This window comes from Gasterosteus aculeatus, chromosome 8, assembly GCF_964276395.1.
Source record: "Gasterosteus aculeatus chromosome 8, fGasAcu3.hap1.1, whole genome shotgun sequence".
Classification (NCBI taxonomy): Eukaryota; Metazoa; Chordata; class Actinopteri; order Perciformes; family Gasterosteidae; genus Gasterosteus; species Gasterosteus aculeatus.
Window position 1 is genome coordinate 21542306 of NC_135695.1, and position 23595 is coordinate 21565900.

The window sequence follows — 23595 nt, forward strand, 5'->3', positions numbered from 1 at the left end:
TCCGCGTTACGCGCTGAAGTTTGGCCCTGACACGCACCCGTACCCGGCCGGTCGCTATGGAGACGCAAGCGTTCCTCCAACACCGGCCGACGCCAGGACAACAGCAGCTAAAGTTTGAGAGCTAAAGAGTTTGTTCGTGTGGGAAAGTGGCGAACGTACTCTTAAAGCGTGTGAACTCACTCTGTGTGTGTGTGTGTGTGTGTGTGTGTGTGTGTTCTGTTACCTTTGAACTACTCGCCGCGGGACGGTAGGTGGCACGCGCGCGTCGCGTTTCGCTCCAAATTGTTATCCCTGTTGTCCGCGGACGGGAGCTAGCTTAGCTTAGCTTAGCTTAAAGGAAACTCTCCCGAGTGTGTCAGTGTGTCGTCGTCGTCGTCGGGTTTCGTACCGTGAAGTCGGATGTTTGCGGACCTGAACGTGCAGCGTTGAAAACCGGTGGAAACTCCGGACCAACTCCCACCGAACGCGTCCGGACCGCGGGGCTTTTTGAAGGAAGAGCGGTTCCGTCAGGGATAAACCCGGTTTCAGAAGATGAAGTATGTGTAACGTGAGCCGGGGGTCGAGCTGCGGGACACCCGACGGAGCGGTCGTGTTCTCCGGTTTATCCACACGTTGAATCCCCAGGTAAGCTCAGCCGCTTTAAAACAAGTTTGATGGTGTTATTTATCCGCGAAGTACCAAACCAAGTGTATTATGTGACAACATAAGTGTTGGTTTTTGTTTTAATCACGTTCGTCGCGGGCGGCTCGGCTCATTTGTTTGTGTGCGGGAGAAGATGGTTTCCATTGTGCCGTGTTTCTAATTCTCTCTCTCGCATAAGAGCATTAACTGCTCGCGCGGTGACAACAGGTGTCCACGCAGCGCGACGGATCTGCGTGACGCGCACATTTTAAAACACAAGTCCCGTGTCCACGGGGGACATCGCGAAGACACCAGCGCTGTTTGCTCAGCGACACACGGAAAAGACACGCGTCCGTTCCGTGTATTGTCTTTATTTACGAGGTTTACTGTGAAACACTCGCACCTTTTCCTCCCGTTTTTTCCAGGATTAATATCGATTAGGAATTACGTTTAAAACAAGACTGAAAACTTTCATGTTCAGCTTCGCCTTCTGCTAAATTTTACCTACATTGCACTTTTAACCTCTGCCTTTAATTAAACAATTTAAATAAGATTTTAATTTATAATTTTATTTGTATAAACCCTTTGCTATTGTATTCATTGTCTATTTGTCTGTCTGTTCAAATTGGTTTCTACAGACCAAGTATCAAATTTGGAATTGAATTTTTATTATAATCGTGGCAGTAAGGAATCCTGAGAAATGTCACATCTTTAATTTTTACATCAGAAGAAAATTCAGCTGAAATAATGCAGAATTCTTCAAATTAGTCTGAATTTGTTTTCTAAAGGGATTGGTTCTTTCTCTCAAAGAACATTAATCCTTCCTATATATTCTCTGAATACGTTAATTTAAACGTAATTTATCGCAATTGCTTTGCAAAAATTTATTAAGAAAAAACTTTTCTGGTAATGTGTATATAAAACTGAAGTGTGTGTGTGTGTGTTTTATTTCATTATCAACCAGACTCCCAGTGATGCAGAACTCGCTTCTGTCGCTTTGGATAAAAGTAGACATTAGAAAGTGCTTCTGTTAAAAGTGGTTCTCAAACCTTTTCAGATAATGTTTCTGTTTGAAAATATTTTAAGTACCCAACCGCGTATAACGTTAATTGTATAGTTATTAAAAAAATTCAAAGTTCTCTTCTCACTTGTTCCTCTGTATCGTAATATAATGTAATATATATATATATATATATATATATATATATATATATATATATATTAAACATGGGAGATACTTAAAACAAATTATTGTAAAGAATATAAACAATGTTCCTTTTTTAAAATCTCTTCCTAACATTCCTTTCTAGCTTCTCCAGCCACTTGCAAGCGCTCAGTTAGCTTTATTCACATGTAACGACAGCCCGCAGTGTTTTCAGGTCACGCTTTGGTTCCAGAGAGATTAAAAGATCAGCGGCGTGTAGCTGAGCCGTGCGCGTGAGCCCAAAAACCTCCATATCTCCTAAAGAAAAATGGACTGTCGAGGAGCGTGAAGAAGGCGACGTCATCTTCTCGCTTAGTAACCGAGAAGGTCCAGCTGGAACTGCCTGCTGTTGCAGGGAAGGCCTTTAGAGTTCAGTGGGCGTCACAGCGGGAGGTCATCAGCGTACAAGTGGAGCCCATCATTCTCTCACACTATGTGACAGCATTCTTAGTACCACATCGGACCCAAAGATGTAGACTTTTCAGATGTGGTGGCATTCGCTCCACTGGTTTTCTAATTCTTACTTTCATCTTGTTTAGTTTTTAATTTGCTGTTGCAGTTGTGCCATGGATGCGGTGGGATACAAGCATGAGTCGCACTACACCGACGCAGACGGCCTTTGGACAGTGACGCAGAAAGCAGGAGATCTGGAGCAGAGGAGCAGGGATGGCGAGAGCTGGAAGCTGGTGGATGTATGTCTGTCGGGTGGAGCGCCATGGGGATTCACCCTCAGAGGAGGACTGGAGCACCGGGAGCCTCTGCTCATAACCAAGGTAACACCGCAGAAGGCTTCATGGGCCGAAACACACCGGAGGATTGAAGTGTTTGCTGCTTGCGAAATACGTTTTTACTGATTTTACTGGTCAAATTGTTCAAATATAAGAAAGTGATGAATGACCTAAAATGAGTTTTTTTGTCCGTCCTGCTTTTTGAAACATGAGTTCTTCTGTATTGAAGAAGACTTGAAACTTGAGACCATCAACTCATGTTTTCTGAGGGAATAAATCAAGCGAGAAGTGGAGTCATTTTCTCATAGACGTCTATGGGAGCTGAGGAGTCGCCCTCTGTTGGTCATTAGTGGGAATGCAGCTTTGAACAGGAAGAACATATGTCGCTGTAGCTGCTATTCAGCTGCCATGACTTTGTATGTCGGGTCGTATAAGCCACAGGAAGTGAGGAGAGTTCCTAAACACAGTGCAGCCCAATCAGCTCTGAAATCACACCGTAGCCTCACTTCCCTCCTGGCGGTGTAATGATTAACTAGAGAAGACCTTGCGGGTGGATTTAACTCGGTGAAATACCAGCCCCCTGTTAGTCGGGAGCTGTGTCCCTGGTGCTTTTTTTTTTTTTTTTTTTGTGTATCGGCCCAAAAAAGGTCCGAAGTCCAACTCCGACAGACGAAACTCAGGATGTGAGGCACCACATGGGCTCAGAGCGATACCACCTTCTCTCCCCCCGCCACAAGCGCGTCATTCAAATGACAAGAATTCTGACCATTTTAAGGCGTTAAGCTTTAAGCTGAGCGATCACGCTGCCCAGTTGGACTCTGCTTCTTGCGGTTTTGATATTGACAGCATTTCGCTGTTAATGTTTTGTCAGTGAGCGCCACAAAACCGAGGACCAACGAAAGCCGGACCCATCGTCATCTGACGGTGAGATCTGACCTCCTCAGGAGTCTGTGAGAACTCTTTGCTTTGAGCTTTTCACCTGATTGATCACGACCCGTTAAACGTCCTGACTGGAAGCTCCATGTGATAAACCTAACTTAAAACTCGTCTGTAACTGCTTCAGGAGGTCCGTTTGCCGTCACTTAAGCCTCGTGTGTTATTAGATCCCACCTGGACGTCTACTTATTGGAAGTATATCTCTTGGCTGGGTTGGATTTCCCTTTCGGCGGGTAGCTCGTGGTACCAGGAGCGGAGGAGGAATGCAGCAGCTTTGTTTGATTTCCTACATGTAGAGAATTATCTGTGACAGCCTGAAGCCCGTTGGAATGGTATGATGGGATAAATTAAGCGAGGATTAGCGATTCCTGTTTTTTCGGAGTGGCTCTTCGGAGTAACAGCCGCTGATTTACGGAGGAAGTGGGAGTTTCTCTCTGTTGTTTAGCTCAAGTAAACCGGCCATGTCCTCTGCCTGTAGGTCTGTAGTGAGGTCTACAACGTGTCTACGGACCGATCTGCTTTCTACCAGAGCAACACCTGAGGCCTCCGCAGCGTGCCCACATGTGTGTGCGTCAAGCTGCGGACCGAGCACGCCTCTGAGGACGACCTCGTGCACTTTGTTCCTTATCCAGCCTTTTTGTTGTTCAGTAGAACATGTTATCGGCTGTGCTCCATGTGCTGTTTCTTTGTCCTCGGCCCGAACAGAAAGAACTTTGCTTACATGCACAAAATATTCAGCTATTTCTTTTTACCTTTTTTCTCCTGAAAAAGCTCATTGGTGTACGACCCATTCCGTGTTCATTTCAACAACATGAATTCAAATGAAATAGAATGTATTACTAGTGATGTTATTGCCAATATCATCACTTATGTTCTGATTTACATGCAGCCGTTCATACTTTGATTGCTTTTCTTTTTCTTGCGCTCGAGTGTAGAAAGTTTTTTTTGTCCAACACTCAGTTAACCGTCAGTAAACAGTAAAAACCCAAATGGAGACGCATAGTGTTAAAGAATGCTGCTATAATCTGATATCGTCAACATATCACCTCAACACCTCAACATATCGCACGTTTTAATCTGAAAAAGCTTCATTTGTGGGGAAGATCTAATTGAAAATATAACGTTTCCATGAATCAAAACCAATTCTGAATCCTGTCATAGCCTCAGAATAACGGTGCATGTGTGTGTATGCAAAACATCTGGGGACAATAATTATTGGATTTGATATTTTCTGAATCAGAACCCCTCTAATTTTGTATTCTACAATAAGACACTGTTTACTTGTCACTTTCGTCTTCATCCTACTGTTTATCAGACCACAGCCCTTTTTTATTAGTGACCATAAATGTTCAGTCTTCTTCTTATGTTTGTGTCTTTCTGCAGTCAGCATTGAGTCCTCTCTCTCGTTTTTTCAGACATGTGTTTTTTTTGTTTATTAACCCGAGCAGCACGCGGGGGATAAACGTGTTATTTCTGCATAATCGGCTGTTATGAGCATTCTCTCCTATTGCTAAAATGAAGAAGGTTTTTGTATTTAAAAAAAGGGCCCACAGCTTATTGAAAGGTTCAGAAAATGTGTTTATAAAAAAAAGAATCCTGGATTTAATTAAAATTCTTAACATTCCTCTCATAGCTCGGGTAATGTTCAAGGACTTTGTGGACTTAAAGTCCTGAGTCTCAATAAACGATATAATCCTGTTTTACACAACACAGCTGGGCTCGTACCTCGTACATGTCAGCCCGCGCCAGGATCACGGCTTTTATGGAGGGAAATATAGTTTGCTCTCCAATAACCGGCAAAATGTCTGTGTTCCAACACGCTGTGGTAAATCGCCTACGCTTAAACCGGTTTCACCAATTATTGCATCCTTTTGTGTGACAACTCGAGAGCCTGATTTGTTTTCATTTGGGTTTTTTTGGGGGGGGGGGATTAACCTCTGCACCTAAGCTGATGCCGAAAGAGAAGGGTTATGGCAGAAAGAGTCGTAGACACTGTATGCATTTGTATTTGTGGAAGTCACGGTTTTAGTGGGGCGGGGCTTATTTTGATGGACAGGTCTCCAGGTGTAAAACAGCGTGAGGCAGCAAAATCACTGTTTTGGGGAGGTAAACAAACAACGGGAGCAAGTTGAGTTTTAAGAATCAATCCACAAACCAAAAAGTGACGTCACAACGACCACATCTGCCACTGGCATGGAGTCGGCAGGGTTGCGGTGGCGGCCTCACTTTAACGGCCAGGCGGTGTGGGCGTGTCTCTTTGACGGCCAGGCGGTGTGGGCGTGTCTCTTTGACGGCCAGGCGGTGTGGCCGTGTCTCTTTGACGGCCGGGCGGTGTGGCCGTGTCTCTTTGACGGCCGGGCGGTGTGGCCGTGTCTCTTTGACGGCCGGGCGGTGTGGCCGTGTCTCTTTGACGGCCGGGCGGTGTTGGCGTGTCTCTTTGACGGCCGGGCGGTGTGGGCGTGTCTCTTTGACGGCCAGGCGGTGTGGCCGTGTCTCTTTGACGGCCAGGCGGTGTGGCCGTGTCTCTTTGACGGCCAGGCGGTGTGGGGCCGTGTCCGCATCAGAGAACGAATGAACTTGGACAGGACTTGCACAGGAAGTCAGTCCTGAACGTGATGTCCATGTCCAGGACATCAGCAGAAAAAAGCAACACATTCCCCTATCGCCACCACATCCTTCCCCCGGCGTCCCACGCTGCGCCCCCGGGCTGTCCCCGAGGTGTCTCCTGCAGGATGGCTGCAGGGTGGCTGATTAACGGCTGCAGGAAGATGGTAAACAAAGGAGGCGCGGCCCTCATGTTGTGTTAACGCTGACTCTCTGAGGCCCGTTTGTTGTCTTTTATGCTGCTGCTTGGCTGCGGTTGTTTTTATTTACATTCTTAAATACTATTTTCTCGTGGAGCCTTGTTTCCTGTCTGAATAAAAGCCGGGCGGCTGTTTGGCCGACAATTTGTGGAAAACCACTTGAAAACCGAACACGTTAACGTTGTTAAAAGATAAATGTAATGCAGTTTAGTTCATTTCCTCACTTCACTGTTTTGTGGAACACCGTTTTATGAATTCAAATATCTTTAACCAACCACAAATAGATTAAGGTCAGCAGCAGGTTTTCCACGCACCACCTTCTTGATCCTCCGTGTGAGCTCCACCTGCTCCAGTAGAACGCAAAAGGGCTGTTTTGTGTCCATTTCAAAGGCATCAGTCAGTGGTTCGGCGTCTCTCTCCAGAATCCACCACCATATCAGGACCAGCTCAGGAATCCAGCCAGTCGTCGTAAAAAAGCCCCCCTTCCTCCCCCCGGTCCGCGCAGACCTTCACACCGCCGTTACAGCAAAATGAAAAGGCGCTTTTGATCGGAGCTGGCTCTGGTTGCCGAGGACGGAGGCCACATCACACGTAATGCTTCTGTAATGTTCTCGTACCTCTGAGTCACACGGGCCCCTCACGTCATCGCCGCGCGGCCCTTTCCACCGCTGTGTTATCGCAGGTGTCGGCCCTTAAACGAACGCAACGCTGCAGGTCTTTTCCTTCACATCACGCCGTGTCTCTAGGAAGCAACCTTCCTGCGGTTAACTTGTGAATGTTTCTCCTGTCGGCCCTTGGTTTTGATTTATCAACAACCATAAAGACTCACAGCAGCTCCTAATGGTTTGTTAAATTAGCTCATATGACATCTATATTGATAAAGACATGTTGAAATATAAACGCTGTCTTTTCATGTTTCATAACCCAAAGATGCCTCCTTCTTCTTCTGGTCTCCTGTGTGAACACCAGGGGCTTCTGATGTAGAAGCGGTAAACGTAACGACATGAGTTCCCATTAGCAGAATGTGCGTATGGCTTTAAGAGGCTTTAAAAGCATCAGTATGAGGGCTGTTCTTGGCGCACTGAGAAGTAGCACCAAGGTCGGGTTGACTGAGGTCACTAAATCCCTTTCACAACACCGAGGTGGGAGCCTCCTGGACATAAGAAGCCTTCTGGCAGCTTTTTAATAAAACCGCACATCCTCCGCGCGGCTGCAGGCCAACGGGTAGGTCAACGCCGTGTGCGTCGAAGGCACCATCCTCCCACCTGCAAGCAGCTACTGTCACGCCCTCATTCCGACGGGTTGATGTGGAGCTTCCTCTGAATCTCACACCTTTCCCCCAGAAGCTCAATCCTCAGCTTCCTCAGAGCCGCCGCTGCGATTTGTCACCAAGGAACTGAAGCGACCGTGTTTGGACTGAGGAGGACGACGTGGAGATGCTGTGTAGCCCCGCCCTAAAGCATCACCTGCTTTACGCTGCGTGTGTGTGTGTAGAAGCCTCAGTTTTCCATCTGCTGTGTTCCCTCTCAGGTGGAGGAGGGCAGCAAGGCGTCAGCTGTGAGTCTCCAGGCGGGAGACGAGCTCGTCAACATCAACGAGATTCCCCTGAGCGGCTTCAGACAGGAGGCCATCTGCCTGGTGAAAGGCTCCCACAAGACCCTCAGTCTGGTGGTGAAAAGGTAGGTCGCCAATCCCCGTCCTCCGCCCCCGGCCCCCCTCCTTCAGCCCAACAGGTTGCTATAAGTAACGCTCGCCACCAGCCGCGGCTCGGCGCGAGTACCGCTCTTTTCGTAGCCGGACGGTCCTGTTTTGCCGGGTGTCACAGAGAGGTCGTAGTTTGTGACACGGTCTCTCCGGCTCCAGGTGAAAGGCGGAAGCCGGCGTGCAGGTGACGTCGTGGCGTTGCAGGTGTGGGAAGGACGGGGAAACATTTGCAACTCGTTTAACCGCTGAATCATGTGTCATCTGGGGCCCCCGCGGCCTTTTTACGCACGACCTCGCTGCGCGTGAGAAACACTGCTCCCATTGTTGTGTCATATCACAACGTAATCCCTGAACAAACAGCCTGTACAAGGAAGTCCACTCACCATTTAGCCCCGCCCCCCTTTGACCCCCACCAGAAGGAACGTGGCTTCGAGTGCCTCTTATTGTCTTTATTCCCCTTAGGATAGTCTATTATCAGCACCCGGAAAGAAGGTGGTGTTGCTGTCTCCAACCATTAGCTCATTCTTCTGTGGGGGGACTTCCAGGCCTGAGCACACGCCTCCCCAGTCAGCACCTCGCCAGAGTCACGCAGTGCGACATCAACGCCAGAGGGCACCTTTGGTTACTTTTATATTCTCACTGGTTTGACGTTTAACTGCGGTAACGTTTCTGAGCCGTGGCGAATGAACACAAAATGTCTCTGGTCTGATTCCATCTTTGGTGCCGGGAGAGAAACTCTGATCAACTGGAAATAGACCAGTAACACCAATCGGGTCCTTGTATCGGGTTTCATCCCCTGCTGGTGTCTCAGTTTTGGGGTGATCTGCAGTATCAACGTGTATTTAAGGGCAGGAGGCCCGGCTGAAAGATCTGGGCGGCGTCATTTCGGTTCGCTTTGGTAGTGAAATGGAGAAAGAACCTTTCCTTACGAGGACAAGTTCCTATCGTTCTTGTTACCCCCGCGGGACACTTTCTTCCCCTCCGGCTCTCGGCCTGCGCTGAAGAATTCACAAGGCCGCGATAACAAAGTCCAGCGTGGATCGAAGCGGCGCTTTTTATTGTTTCATTCCATCCGTCTGCGCGTTGTGCAGAAAGCACCTGGCCTGCTGCAGAGCCGGAGCACCGCTGTGTTGTTTTTATTCTCTATCTCTGGGATCACGTCGGCTAAACGGGCGAGCATCGGGAAGCTGTCGGAACCTGCCCCCGTCGAGAGGTGCGGCCTCTTTGCACGAGGGAGGGTGGAGGAGGGTGGAGGGGTGTGTGGGGGGGGGGGGGGGGGGGGCTTCAATGTTGGGAGTCGTTATGAGTCACCAATCTCTGACATTACAGTGGAGAATCTAAGCTATTTTTCTTTTTTTTTCTCCCACAAGCTGTTCACATTATTTTGTCTACCTCGCCGGCATTCTGCAGCAGGAGACCCCCTGCGGAGCTCGCCCCCGCACACCGGAGTGAACCATTAAACTCTCCGAGGTGAAGCGCCGGGTTCGTTTGTGGCTTTTGGTTTCCCCCTTCTGGCATCGGGACAGAAGCACCGACACGCTTCAGGGTCCAGCCCCCCGGGCCGGAGGCTCCCCTCCTCCACCTCCCCCCCCGGCTCGACCCCGTGACGCACTGATGAGAACACTGTGTCCATGTTTAAAAATTTACCAAAAAAGGCAAACTGTGTTTACGCGTTTTTAGAGACCGAAAACCTCCAAAATCTGCATTTCAGTAAATATTTCAAAGCTGCTGGGAAAAAGCCCCGGAAGTTTCCTCACGCTGGCCCTTTAAACGTGAAGCGCTGTGAGTTTACCTGTGACTGAAGGTGTTTACGTCAACGTGGCGGCTTTAGGGCGAGTTGTTCCTGCACCTTACCGGCGCGGCGCACGGTGTCAGCATTCAGCCGGGGGGGGGGGGTTACATTTACCGCTCACTGTTTCGCTAAATAAGCCCCCCTGCTATGTTCGGAATGCTGAGCAGGGAATTCTTGTCGTAAGCAGATTTCTTAAAATTGTTCGGGTTTCAGTTGAGGAAATCCTAGTTTACAGATTTGCGTGTTTTTAATCTTATTGCACCCCCCCGGTTTCGTTTTGGTTCGATCCTGAGGGGAGTCGATATCACCAGGTAAACAGGAAGACGTTGTCAATAGAACCTTTAATAAATAGTATAAAAATACACTTGCTTTGAGCATAATGGTTTGTTTTTTCCCCAAACGTGGAATGAGGAAGCGTTCATGTGACGTGTGTGATTTCATCATCAGGGAAGCGGTGGTGCTTTACCTGTTGTGCGACATGAGAAATACTTTGTCATCACATGGCAGCAGTTAGGAATGTTTGTGGTGACATCACATGAACAATGAATGCACTTTGGCGATGTCTGATCAACGTTTGATCACGCCGTTATGACACTTTGTGCAACCATTGGGCCACAGCCTCTGTGGAACGCAAGTCACATCCATCCGTGTTGTCCTTTAACCTCTGAGGACAGAAACGTTAAAGAGTTTATTCAGATTCACCTACAACACGTCGAGCTCAGGGGATCCTTAGAGCCCCCAATCGCCCCAAAAGGTGTTTGACACAGTGACCCCCAGACAAAAGGTGTCCAGGTGCTTCCCGAGTCCGGGTCGGTCTGACAGCTGGAATCCCGGCGAGCTGAGGAATGCGCTGGTCATCGCGCTTCACCCCCCCTCCCTCCCTGCTGTCCACAATAGAGTCCGTCCGTCCGCTCCACAAGTTGCTTTTTCTTCAACTTGAAAAGTGCTGAAAATGAAGAGGGGGGGGGGACCCTGTTTGGGCCCTCGGCGGATGACTGGGGGGGTTAATGCGAGCGAGTGATAGAGAGAAGAAGTGCCGGTTTAACCAGCGGTATTTTGAATGAAATATATTGAGGATCCATCATTTATTGTGCTTTGCCCGTGATGGAAGACGGGCCGTTGTCCCTTTATTGGTGATTCATTTCGCTACAACTAACCAGCCTCCTTGAAGCGAAGCTTTGAAGCCGCCGCGTGTCGCTGACGTCTCGCGTTTGGACCAGCTTACCCGAAAGCATTCAGGGCGACCGGGCGCTCTCCCACCCCCCCCCCCCCCCCAAGAGCAACCCGTTTCCATAGTAACGCTAGAAATGCACCGCCTGCCGCACAAGAGGGGAGACGGGGAAGACAAGAGTCCGGCATTTCGTCCCCTCATTAGCATACTGGCCCCGTCGCGGCCAATGGGACGAAGGCGAGGCGAGCGGATACTCCACGGGGACTGGCTGTGACAATAGCCCCCGACCCCCACCCCCCCCCCTCCTCCTCCTCGCCTCTGCTCTCTTCCACCCCCCGCCCCCCACTGCCTTTTTGGGGGTAAAACCCCCGTAATCCTGAAGGAAATCTGCCCTGCGCTCAAACTAATTCTGCCCAGAGAACTTGGTTCTTCGGTCATGGCCGACCTGTGTGGATCCGTGCCGCTCAGACCTCCTGCGTGTCTCCTTCTTCTCGCTCGTCTGTGTGGAATGTGGCTCCTGAGTCGGGTACAACTTCCAAACTGAGCTGCAGGTTAATATTGTTCTATTTGGACAACACGTTTCTTCTTTGTATGCATTTTGAATTCCTCCACCCAGATGCTCGGTGAGTCACAGAATTAACTTTTTCTCATGTTTTAGTCACTTTTAATGTGTTAATCTGTGGCTAAAGTCACTCCTGCTGCTTTTTATCTCGTAATATGTTGGTGAATGTCTAGGGGGGGGGGGGGGCATGCCGGCATCCCTTCTGCGTTTTGACCCTAATACTGTTATTGTGGTGGTTTTTGTTATGTCTCATCATTCACGTTGAGGTCACACGTCATTTGGGTTAAGCTATGATCAGCAAGACTTTCCAAACCAAATGCGAATTAATCTTTGAGGTACAGGCTTAAAGGTAAAACAAAACCCTCCTGAAGCGTTATTCTTGTCATTAAGTGACTTTGATTAACGGGTTTGTTTTGCAGGCGCATGTTAGCGGGTTATTGTTGAACATGGACCGGTTGATACCGGATACATGTGAAGTGAAATGGGGCTCTAAACCGAATCCCCCGCCCCCATCGCAGCCAACTGATTCACTCTGGAAGCATATCTGTGGCGGCCCAGCTGTAGCCCTGACGATAGGCCTAATAAAGCCAGCCTCATTTGCATACCAATGGCAGGCGAGCTCCTCGTGCCCCACAAACACGGGACGGCGTGGAGACCAGGAAGACCACGGCCCTCTTCCTTTGTCCTCCAAATGGGCCTCAGGGTTTTAATCCACTATTAATTTACGGGAAGCATCCAACTCGATCGAGCTTAAACAAATCTCCGTCTGAAAATTCGCAATTTGCAAAGAACGGCTTACGCTCCGCGTGGTGCCTTCAAGTCTCTGTCAGAAAGGAAGCAACTCTTTGGAGCTCTTGTCATCTAGTCATTGAGGGCCTTTGGGCGAGGTCACTGGGGGGGCGCGACCTCCTGACCTCATGGCTTTGTGGGCCAACAGAGTCCAACGAGAACGTCAGCTAGCAGAGCTTTGTCCAAACTTCTTGACCAGTACAACTCGGAGCAATCAACATGAACCTTCACTACGTCATCACCACATTAAGAGGAGCATTTATTGATTTAAAGAGTAGATGTCAACATGAACCTTCACTACGTCATCACCACATTAAGAGGAGCATTTATTGATTTAAAGAGTAGATGTCAACATGAACCTTCACCACGTCATCACCACATTAAGAGGAGCATTTCTACATTAGAGGAGATCTATAAGAGGAGCAGGGGGGGTCTGGTAGGCAGACGACAGCTTGGGTGGAGGGCTGATGTGGCTGATCTGTTGGTGTAAGAGATTCTCTGCGCCTTTAAGCCCCCTCGGCCCCCCGCTGGGCTTGTGGCCCCTGTGGGACCATATGGTGGAGTCTGAGCTCACCTCAGACCGTTCTCACACTCGAGCTCAAGCTCCATGACGACGGTGCCGTCCCGCGTTAGTTCGACCAGCAGAGGGCGCTATGACCTCACGCATCAGTCGACGTGATGCACGCTACTGTCCTGTGAGGCAGAGAACTTCAATCTCACTCTACTCAACATTTCGGGGGGGCGACAAACCTCAACAAACCTCTGCCAACCAGAAGCAGCGGTTTGAATGTCCGATGGTCTTTGTCCTGTCAGCTGTCTGTGAGCTCTTAGTGTGTGTGTGTGTGTGTTCCTCCCCCTTGCTGCCCAGGAATATGAAAATGGTGGATATTGTAGCTCTGAAAATGCCCTCTGAGAATGACGTGCATGTGGCAAGAAGCTTTCTTACGAAGATCTTGCGAAGTTCCATGAGGTACGGTTCCGTGGCTTCATCGTAATCAGTAGTGCCTCCTTCCCGCCTTTCTCTCTCTCTCTCCGATAATCCCGCTAGTTCCTCCTCTAGTGATAGTCCCATCCTCATCCCTCCCCAGTGCTTCGTCACCTGCCCCCTGGACTGTCCTGTGATTCACCTCCATTAGCTGACCGGCTCATCCCATTTGTGCAGCATGCCACACGCATGTCCTTTCCGCGAGATGCATGCGCATCTTCTTGTGTACTTGTGCTCTTCTGTGTTCTGACCGGAGTAACTGAACTTGTGTTTGATGTCGGGGATGCATGTTTCATACTGATGTTCTCTGTTCATGTTTTCCTGACATGCATATTCAGAAAGAGTCGCTTTAAAGGGTACGTTTCCATATGCATGGAGGTTTTGATCAGTCTCCATCTGTAAATCATGTGAATTATATTTTAAAAAGTGCTTGCTCGGCATACAGTAGGAGCAGTAACGTTGAATAGCTAACCGGCCACAATGCACACATGGGTGCATCAGCAGTAGCTGCAGCTGCACAGTGAGCACACGCTACCTCCGAGGTCCCTGATCTGGTCTGTGATGTTCTTCTCTCTCTGCAGGAGGAGTGAACCCATAAGCAGGCCTCACTCCTGGCACGCCACCAAGTTCAACGAGAGCCAATCGCAGACTGCCAAAGCGCAGTCTCCGCCCACGCAGGTCTGGCAGACCAGATATGACGCAAGGTAACTCGGGGACCTTGAGGTTTTCCTGTTGAGTCTTTGTGTTCGATATCAAGCCGTTTAGATCAAAAAGTGTCTGATTGAAATCATCGGTGGGTTGTTTGTCCTACGGACACTTTGTCTCCTATTCTGCTGAAATTAACGCGTCTCTACTGAAAAACAAACAAAAGGCTTCCAACACAAGAACAGGGTTTTCCATGGAAACGTTTCTTATACAAACAAAGGACTATTTTATTTCTGATGTCTAGAATTAGATACATAGACTTGTTTACTCTATCGTGAACTGGCAAAAAAGCAGATAATTAATTGGATGTGAGACAAATCCACCTGTACGGATTGAGAAACCTTCTCTCTGACGTCTTGTTTATACATCTAAAGGTCTTTGAGAGCCACCGTCGTAGTTCAGAACCAGATTATAAAACCGGGTATTTTTTGCATGTGGTGTTGTGTTTTCACGCCTTCCTTTGACCTCCCAGCTCTTCCTCCACGGATCTGTCTTCTGCCTGGGAGCAAACTGACCTGCGCAGAGCGTCCGACCAGTTCAGCTCACTCGGCAGCATGGACAGTCTAGAGCATGTCTCGCACCCGTACGCCGCCGGCCAGCTGTCGCCCGCCAAGTCCAACAATAGCATGGAGCACCTGGGGGGAGGCAAACGGGACTCGGCCTACAGCTCCTTCTCCACCAGCTCCGGCACGCCGGACTACACCCTGTCCAAGAGCGACGCCGCCTCCACGGAGAACATGCTCTATAAAGTCGGTCAGTGGGACGCGGGGGGAAAGCAAAGCAACGGCAGAAGCGCCCAGAGCGCCGCCGACGAGCGGGTGGCGTACATCCAGGTGCCGGGAGTCGGCGCCGGCCCGCAGGCGGACGACTCGGCCGGCTCGCGCCACTCCACGTCCAGCAGGACCACCGTGGGACCCGTGTGGCACGTCCCCGAGGCCAAAAAGAAGGCTTCCTCGTCTCCCCCGTCGCCTCCTCCTCCTCCCCCCCCTCCTCCTCCGCCCGCGCGCAGCGACAGCTTCGCTGCGACGAAGGTGCACGAGAGGGGGCTGGTCGCGGCTCACCCCGAGGGACCCGAGCCGCACCCCGAAAACCGCCGCGGCCACAACCCACCTCAGAAAAACGAGCCCGAGGCTCCGCGCGCGCCGTCCGACAGGTCGAACCCGCTGGGCTCAAGCAAGCAGCAGTCGCTGTCCAGCAGCGACGTCCGGCAAGGCCCGTCCCCCCACCAGAGACAGCACGGGGACAAGAGCTTACTTTACTCTCAGGCCCGAGCCGTGTCGGTGCCGAAACCGCAGAACGTGGGGGGGTACCACAGCAGCATGCAGGAGCTGCCCACCAACGGCGCCGCACAGCACTTTGGTCAGAACCACAGAAGGAACTTGAGCACCTCGCTCTCCACCGCCGCCGCCGCCGAGCACAACGCCGAAAGCGGCCCACACAGCCGGTACTACTGCGTCACCACGGTCCAGGCCGCGCTGTGCGAGCCCCCGCCCGCAAGAACAGAGGACCGGAACGGCGTCACCGGCTCGGACCTGGCGCCGGCCGTAGGTGAGCGCAACTCTCTCAGCCTGCAGACGGTTCCCAAGGTGACGTATCATCTGCCCCAGCAGCAGCAGCAGCACTCCTCGTTCAGCAAGGACAGCAATGGATACAACAAGCACCAAGTGACCTCTGTGATGGAAGGACCCGGACCCAGATCTGGCTCTGACGGCAGGGGAAGCCCGAGGGGGGCCGGCGCCGAGGCTCAGTTCCCGAGCCACGCCTCCGGCTGGCAGCACGAGCAGCGGAGGCCTCCGCCGCAGCATCACCAGGACGTCCAACATCACGGCCAAGCCGGCAACAAGATCTGCGCCCAGGCGACCCCCATGCTTCACTTCCTGTCCGTGGACGGTGACGACGCCGTCGCGGGCCAAGGCGAGGCAACGAGGGGCCCGACCTCCGAGGAGTCCCTCGACAGTAAGATGGCGAGACGCAGCGACCGCTTTGCCACCACGCTGAGGAACGAGATCCAGATGAGAAGAGCCAAGCTGCAGAAAAGCATTAGCGCAGCCGCCCTTCCTGGCACCGAGGGAGGGGGCGAGAATGATCAGGATGTCTGGAAGTCCCCCGAAAGCGCCCCGCCGGCCTCCTTCACCGGCTCCTACAAGGATCACGTGAAGGAAGCACAAGCCAGGGTGCTGAAGGCGACGTCCTTCAGGAGGAAAGACCTGGAGCCTGTGCTGCTGGAGCACCCGGCGGCTGAGGGCTTACCCAGCTACCCGTCCTCCCGGAAAGACGTGGCCCCTCTGCCGACCCTCTCGGAGTCTGCAATGAGCAGGGCGGGGCCCGCCGGCGGTCAGGTGACTCGCATCGGCAGCCGCAAGCGGTTTACAGCGGAAAAGAAGGTGCGGTCTTTCTCCGAACCGGGCCAGATCCACCAAGTCGGCGTGAGCTCTGCGCCGCACCAACAGCAGCCCTGTAAAGAGGGCGGGACACCAGCTGTCCCCAATCACGCCCCCCATCGGAGCAGTGCGGGGAACCCCACGGAGGCCGAAACCCGAGGTCTCGCCCCCACCAGGGAAACGGAGGACCCGTTGAAAGGCGCCAGGAGCAGAGTGTCCACTGCAGAGGTCCAGGAAGGTCCTCACTCTGCACACAGGCAGGGCGTCCAGGACCAGCAGAGACTGGGCACCTTTGCTGAGTATGAGGCCCGGTGGAGTGCACAGAACCCCCCCCCCGAAACGAGAGCCTCCGGACGGTACCGGTCGGCTGACAACATCCTGGATCCGGGGCCGGAGGAGAGAACCAAAACCACCTGCTTCCACGAGAGATCCCGATCGTCTCCTTCGGCCGACATCTATGGACGGGTGAGTGTGTACTCCCTCACAACAATTTGATAGGGTGGCTTGATTGAAGGCGTCATTGAGTTGCATTATGGGAAATGTAGTACCCAGTATTCCTTCAGGCCACAACGCATAGCCGCAGACAGAAAAGACGATATCTTCGGCCCGGATGGTTCCATATTTATGGACACGATTGCGTTGCATGAATGTTCTCTTTTTAAAGTTTCCCCCAAAAGCAACGAGTTACATATTAACCCTTGAACTTGGATTTTAGTCACTTAAACCTCGAGGCACCTTTCAGAAAAACACGCTCACTCAGTCTGAAAGGAGCCGGAAGAAACGGGCCAAGTCAAATATTAATCTGTGTTTGTTCATAAAGACACACCCTCAGCTTAAAGGAGAGAGAGAGAGAGTAATCAACGCCCGGTTGTTTTATTTTACTGGAAAAAGGTTGAGAACTCGGCTCCCTCGGATTAACTGGCATAACGGACCACGTGTTTGCTCCACTCTCTTTACAGAAGATTCAGGTTCCTGCAAGAAGGTCCGAGACCGAATATTCCCCGGCGGAGGGCACACCTGCCGAACGGCTCGTCGCTGCCACGGGGTGAGTGGACCTCCCGCTGCTACCGGCGTCCGTGGTGCCTCCTTTTACCGTCTCCGGCGTGATGCTGCTGGAGGAACAGTTGAGGTCTTTCATGATCGGCGTTTCGGAGCAGCTGTGACAACACAGTCTCTCTGGCTGCGCCTCGTGACCCCGGGCGGAGGTCTGACGGCGTAGGCGAGACATCAGGCCCGCTCGGTCACAGTGAGGAAGTGTTCTACTCGGCCCTGTCAGAATGTGACGGGGGCCTGAGTTCAGGAGGGTCCGGGTGTGTGGGGGGGGGGGCAGCCTGAAGGAAGGAAATTAGCATCAATAAGTTGCTGTTTCTTTGTGTAAATGGATTTTATGGCTCAATGGACGGCAATGTCTGTCTGTTGAATTCTGGAAACTGAAATTAAATTGACTGCTTTTCATTAAATTAGCTTTTTATTCATTTATCTAAACACTTTTTAGTCTCTAAATCTCTGGTTTATTTACCTTGAAAATGCTTGAAAAAGTTTCAGCTGTGCGAAAATGGCCGCCGAGCTAACGATGTTCCCGTCGAGCCGCAGCTGCACAGCCAGTTAGCCGATGTTAGTATGCTAAGCTAAGATGAACAGGCGAATAATGTGTGTTAGCATCCTCATTGTGAACACGCTCCTAGCATGCTAACATTTGGCTCTACCTCATGTGCAGCCTCACTGCTAGACTGTTGCATTATGGGATGTGCCGTTCTTTCATGTCGGTTAACTTTGGGGGGGGGGGAAACATTGATGTGAAGCTGTTTGTGTTGGATTGAAGTTCTCGCTTCAGAAACCGTTTGCTCAAAGGGCGAGGCAGAAGAGTTTCATGTGATGCTCTGATGTGTGAACTCGCATTGGGAGTTGTCAAACGTTGACGTGTGGCGACACCTTCCTTATCCACAAATTTAAATTATTCCGGGATTTTCTTCTGATTCTGGCCCTTGAGGTGAAGCTGCTGTTAGGAGTCAAATGTTGAATTAAAGGAGCACTACACTACTTTTTCCCGTGTGGGTGTGGGTTTTGTTTGAGAAATTGAAGGAGTGGGTTTGACCGATGTGCGCAATCAGCTCCCAGGTGCTGTTTGATAAAAGGTGCAGTTGTGTTGCATCGTGGGAAATGGAGTATCCAGTCTTGTGAAATGCTTGACGCACTTGTGGAAACAAAAACCAGGACATTTTGTCCCCCGTTTTGGCCGTTATTTCGTGATTAAACAAATCTATCTGAACCATTCCTCTTGCGTTCGGCGAGCTCCGGGTTTAAGGTCGTAGTTTGTAACCAGCTGTTGGTACGTTAGCTGAAGCAGGGCGGAGCGTCTACATGATGACACTCTCGTTTGCATCACCATAAGGACGCTGCTTCCATGTAAACACTTGTGAGCTCAGTGAGGCGGGCTCCACCCAGGGGGGGGTTACTGATGGAGGTGTAAAGACACTCTGACCCGGTGTTCTGTGGACATGGCGGACGTCGAGCGTCACAGCGGGTGAGTTTATTTACTGAGTCTTGTTAGAAAGTCCTCTGTTTGGTTGACAAACACCAGAATGTTTCTTATTGGAAACATTTGGGGTGTTTACTCAGAGTACGATGTCCCAGAGGACTCAAGTCACCCCTCTCTCTCTCTCTCTCTCTCTCTCTCTCTCTCTCTCTCTCTCTCTCTCTCTCTCTCTCTCACCCCTGCCGATGGAGGCCGACGCCCAACCTTTCTGTTTTCAACAGAACAGTTTAACTTCTGTATGATTCTACTGTGTTTCTTAGCGAGGAGACGGGCGAGTTCGCTCATTGGGTAACTTGTGTCAGCTTGTGGGATCTGGGAGGCTTGAGTTGTGGCGTCCGTCCGTCCGTCCGTCCTTGTGACTGAGTGATTTGACTGATTGAATTTGAATCGGAACACGCGTGTGGAACCAAAGTGTGGGGGGGGTGGGAGGTCTGGATCATATTTAATGACTGCTAGCAGACACATGTTGGTATATACTCCTTTCATCTCGTAGCCGACCCTCCAGTGAGTCTCTCTCTTTACTCACTCAGCGTTCCTGTGAAGGAAAAAGTGACTGGAGGATTATTTATTCCTCTGCGCTGACTTGTGGGAACTTAAACATCCGTCTGCGGGCCGCCAGCGGAGCAGGGAGGAGCCTCCTCTCTTTTTCAGAGACGAGGGCAGACGTGTGTCTTGTCTCGCTGGCGTAATCTCAGCGCCGTGTCATTTCCCTGAGCTGCAGGGCCGAGCCGTGTGACCTGACGCCGCTGTGTTCCTCAGGTTCCCCGACGCAGGGCCCCCCCGCCGCAGCGCGAGGGAGACGCACCACCCGGACCTCGGCCTCGGAGCCAAACACGGGCCCACCCCGGTCCCCGGCGGCCTCACGGGGTCCGTCACCCCTCCGCCGGAGGCCCGCAGGGGGGCCTCCCCGCCACCCCGACGCCCGGAGGTTGACTCCCATGAGCCCCCCGCCGGTTCCCAGGGAGAAACCCTCACCCGCTGCCCTCCCGACCCCGCCCACTCTGCGGAGGGAGAGCCCGAGCACGGCGACAAAGGACGTCCGACCCCCCCGACTCCGGGGCCGCTCGCCATGGAGGAGCAGCGCTCTCCCTCTCCACACTTTTCTCCTCAGAGACTCAGCGACAAGCCTCCGGCCTCTCTGCAGGACGAGGACCCCCCCAGGTAAGAAATACACTTCAGAACACATTGTCATTCAGCGGATTTACCCACATTCTGATCGCTGAGCTACCCTCAAAAAATACAATCATAACTCAGCGCCGCCCTCCGTGTCTTCACGCCGGAGCACAAAGGAGCTCGTTCATTCTCTGCTGTCATTTCACGGAATTCCCCACATTTCTACAAAAGCCACGAGGCTTAATGAACGCCGCTATCACAAAGCTGCTTCTTCGTCTTCTCAGAAATGATCGCTCTGTGGTGAACCTCGGATCATCAGAGCCAGGACGTGGGGGGAGGAGTCAGCACGGCGCCGTTGATCTATTCAGAGTGCGGGGCAAAAAAAAGGAAAGATCTGGTTTGAGTCGGAATAAAAGTCTCTCTCTCTCCCTCTGACATCTCAGGACGGAGCATGTGGTAGAAAAGCCACATTCCGCAGCGAGGAAAGTTCCCATCAGGATCGTCCACTCGGAGGTCGCGGCGGACAAGGAGGCGTGTCCCTATCTGCAGCACGGCGACGCCCCCCACGCCGTCGAAGCCGAGGGTCCCGGCGTGATCCGGCTGGTCGGTCGAGGGGCCGCGGGGCAGGACTCTGGCTTCTGTGCGTTCACTCGGCAGGGGGAGACCGCTCAGGCCGACGCCTACATGACCACCGTTGGAGATCACGGCCTCTCCGACGGGCCGCCGCCGGCCCACGCCGAGGTCACGGAGGTCACGGAGGTCACGGAGGTCACACGGCTCTCTGAGGATCAGAAGAGAGACGAGTTGGCTCGCAGCATCATGGGAAAGGATAAATCGCTCACTGAAATCCTGGACCAGAGCAAGATGAAGACCACCATGGACCTGATGGAGGGCATCTTCCCCCAGGAGGAGCAGCTGCTGGAAGGAGCTCACCAGCGCAGGAAGGTCAACCGGCCTGCTGAAGAAAGGTCAGAGCCCCCCCCAAAAACCTCTTGTGCGATTGTAAATTAAGGGCGAAAGGTGAATTAAACATGAGGAACTTTGTATTTCAGGGAAAAGGAGGACAGCGTGGCGGCGGCTGTCACCATGGTGACCAACTCTACGTACTACAGCACGTCTGCTCCCAAAGCCGAGCTCCTCATCAAGATGAAGGACATGCAGGATGAAGAGGAGGAGGAGGAAGAGGACTTCGAAGACGAACTGGACATCGACCTGGCCAACAAGAAGGTAGCGTATTAGACTCCTCGTTATTGATCAGTGCATCGGAATCTGCAGGTTCTGCGTATTGGGAACGAGCCGGAACCGTTCTACTCAATTCTTCATGTGTGTTTTTAGCCTCCTCACTTGCGTTGGTCCCCATTGCTGGCTGGTCAATCTGTGTGTGTATGATTTGTGTCCTTCCACGTCTTATTTTAACTGGATAAGGCTAAGCTAACGTTAGCATTGTTAGCTTGATTTGCAACTTGAAGCTGCTTTAGTTCAGTTAATAAGACGAGGAGACATTTGTGGTTTAAAAACCTCCTGAAGCTTAATGTCAACAACTCCCACGATCCCATTCTGCTTCACCACGTCTGTTATGGTTTTGATTGAGAGACAGAAAGGGACATGATTGAATGTGGACACTGTGACTGACACACACACACACACACAGACTTACCGCTTTGCTCCCACTGTTTTTCCACAGCAAGAGCTGATCGACAGCCTCAGCAGGAAGCTGCAGGTGCTGCGTGAGGCCCGGGAGAGTCTTCAGGAGGACATCCTGGACAACAACGCCCTGGGAGACGAGGTGGAGGTCCGGGTCCAGCAGGTCTGCAAGCCCAACGAGCTGGACAAGTTCCGCATGTTCGTCGGGGACCTGGACAAGGTGGTGAGTCTGCTGCTGTCGCTGTCGGGCCGCCTGGCCCGGGTGGAGAACGCCCTCAACAGCCTGGAGGAGGACGCCACCGCGGAGGAGAGGGTGAGAGAAGCCGCCGGACTTTGAATGACTGGTTGCGACCCGTCAGTCAGTGTGTAGCCCCGCCCTAAAGCAAGGCCTCCTCTATTTGAGCATTTCTAAATGTACCATCATTTCTGAAGTAAAAATGTTATTTACATGTCTGAGGATTTTAGATTCAGAGAATGAGCGAGTGTTAAAAATCTACATCCGAGTACCGAACAGCTTTTAGCCAAATCAAATTTACAGGATATTCAACCTTTTGTCTCTTCATATGACATTTGAATGTGCGACATGGACCCTGACCCGCCTCTCCTCGCCCCCATCAGCGCACGCTGACGCAGAAGAGGAAGTTGCTGATCCGACAGCACGAGGACGCCAAGGAGCTGAAGGAGAACCTGGACCGCCGGGAGCGCCTGGTCTACGACATCCTGGCCGGCCAGCTGCCCGAGGACGGCCTCACGGACTACGAGCACTTCGTCAAGATGAAGTCGGCGCTCATCATCGAGCAGCGGAAGCTGGAGGACAAGATCAAGCTGGGCGAGGAGCAGCTCAAGTGTCTGACGGACAGCCTGCCGATGGAGCAGAGGCTGGCCCTGTGATGGGGGGGGGGGGGGAGGAGCCTCATCCAGCAGAGGAAGACAGAGACAAAGCGGCTTCGAGGTGCGATGGACGGAAGTCAGTGTCCTCCGTCCTCCGTGGCTTCGGTCTTTCAACCCGCGTTGTTGGTTTGATTTTTTTTTTTTAGTAATTTATTGTAGCCTTTTGAATCTGCGCAGGAGGGACAGTATTTTATCTTCAACTGATTTTGAGCTTCCTGAAACTAGAAGAATTTAACATGTTTTCAAATATTTTCCCCATCTGGAACGAATATGGCCGAATATTTCAGTAAACAAGTTTTTTTTTGTTGTTTTTTTAACCTTTTTATATAAATTTAAACTAGTGGCCTTTTGGACTCGGAGGTTTGTGCCCATCGCTCACTGAAGCTTTTCTCCTGGAGGTGAAGCAGCGCTTCACGTCACACTTTTGACTTCTGAAGTGCCTCCGACGCGCTGCGCTCTTTCCTCCACTTCGTCACGTCGCTGCCCCACTTTTTGTTTCTTTTTAGTCACAGCCAGACAAAAAGAAAAGGAGAGTTTTACAGATCACGACGCTGATACTTGTGTGATACTTCACTGTGTTATTTGTTTTTCACTTTGCTGGTGGTAAAATGCATGACTTCTAGATCAATTTCACACACACACACTAGCGGAGGATGTTTGTTCTGCACATTTTGTATCGGTTTTCACTGCTGCCGCCTGAATCTTTAACACTTTACCAGCCGCGCTCTTTTATATCAAATAAAGGAGTCTGCTGAACGGCGTCTGACTGGTTGTTATTTCAGTCGTTCATTAACCGCCCCTGCTGATAACCAGCAGGCCGAGGAGACTTTGGAGCGTCTCTCCTTGGAAGAGTCTGCACAATGTCCACGCTGGATCTGTCGGACGCGTCTCCTGCCGTCGATAACGCTCGCCAGGAAGGATTCGGTTCATTGTGAGGGGCGCCAGGTCCCAGGTGAGTCACGGGGCCTTTTTTATTTAAATGTCCAACCGTCAACACAGAAAATGTGGTCACGGTTCTTCGTGGTGTTT

General features: G+C 51.5%; 1 protein-coding gene across 11 annotated transcripts; it reads left to right on the forward strand.

The window, feature by feature from the left end:
• Positions 1-39: 39 nt before the first annotated feature.
• shroom2a (shroom family member 2a) lies at positions 40-23322 on the forward strand. Of its 11 annotated transcripts, none has more exons than XM_078108738.1 (13): positions 46-624; positions 2365-2598; positions 7824-7972; positions 13180-13281; positions 13635-13652; positions 13878-14000; positions 14474-16847; positions 17342-17427; positions 19678-20079; positions 20475-20999; positions 21084-21258; positions 21716-21988; positions 22294-23322. In XM_078108738.1, the coding sequence occupies exons 2-13, from the start codon at positions 2392-2394 to the stop codon at positions 22564-22566; spliced, it is 4707 nt and encodes a 1568-aa protein (XP_077964864.1). In that variant the 5' UTR covers positions 46-624; positions 2365-2391; the 3' UTR covers positions 22567-23322. The 11 variants fall into 11 exon arrangements, with proteins under 11 accessions (XP_040039802.2, XP_077964864.1, XP_077964866.1 ...); XM_078108739.1 differs by having other exon boundaries at positions 59-624; positions 2385-2598; XM_078108740.1 differs by lacking the exon at positions 13635-13652.
• Positions 23323-23595: the final 273 nt, after the last annotated feature.

Bases quoted from the DNA above. Each gene is read 5' to 3' on its own strand.
- shroom2a (XM_078108738.1), top strand. From the start codon at position 2,392: ATGGATGCGGTGGGATACAAGCATGAGTCGCACTACACCGACGCAGAC. The intron at 2,599-7,823 runs GTAACACCGCAG...GTTCCCTCTCAG, and splicing joins AGCCTCTGCTCATAACCAAG to GTGGAGGAGGGCAGCAAGGC. The intron at 17,428-19,677 runs GTGAGTGGACCT...TGTGTTCCTCAG, and splicing joins CGGCTCGTCGCTGCCACGGG to GTTCCCCGACGCAGGGCCCC.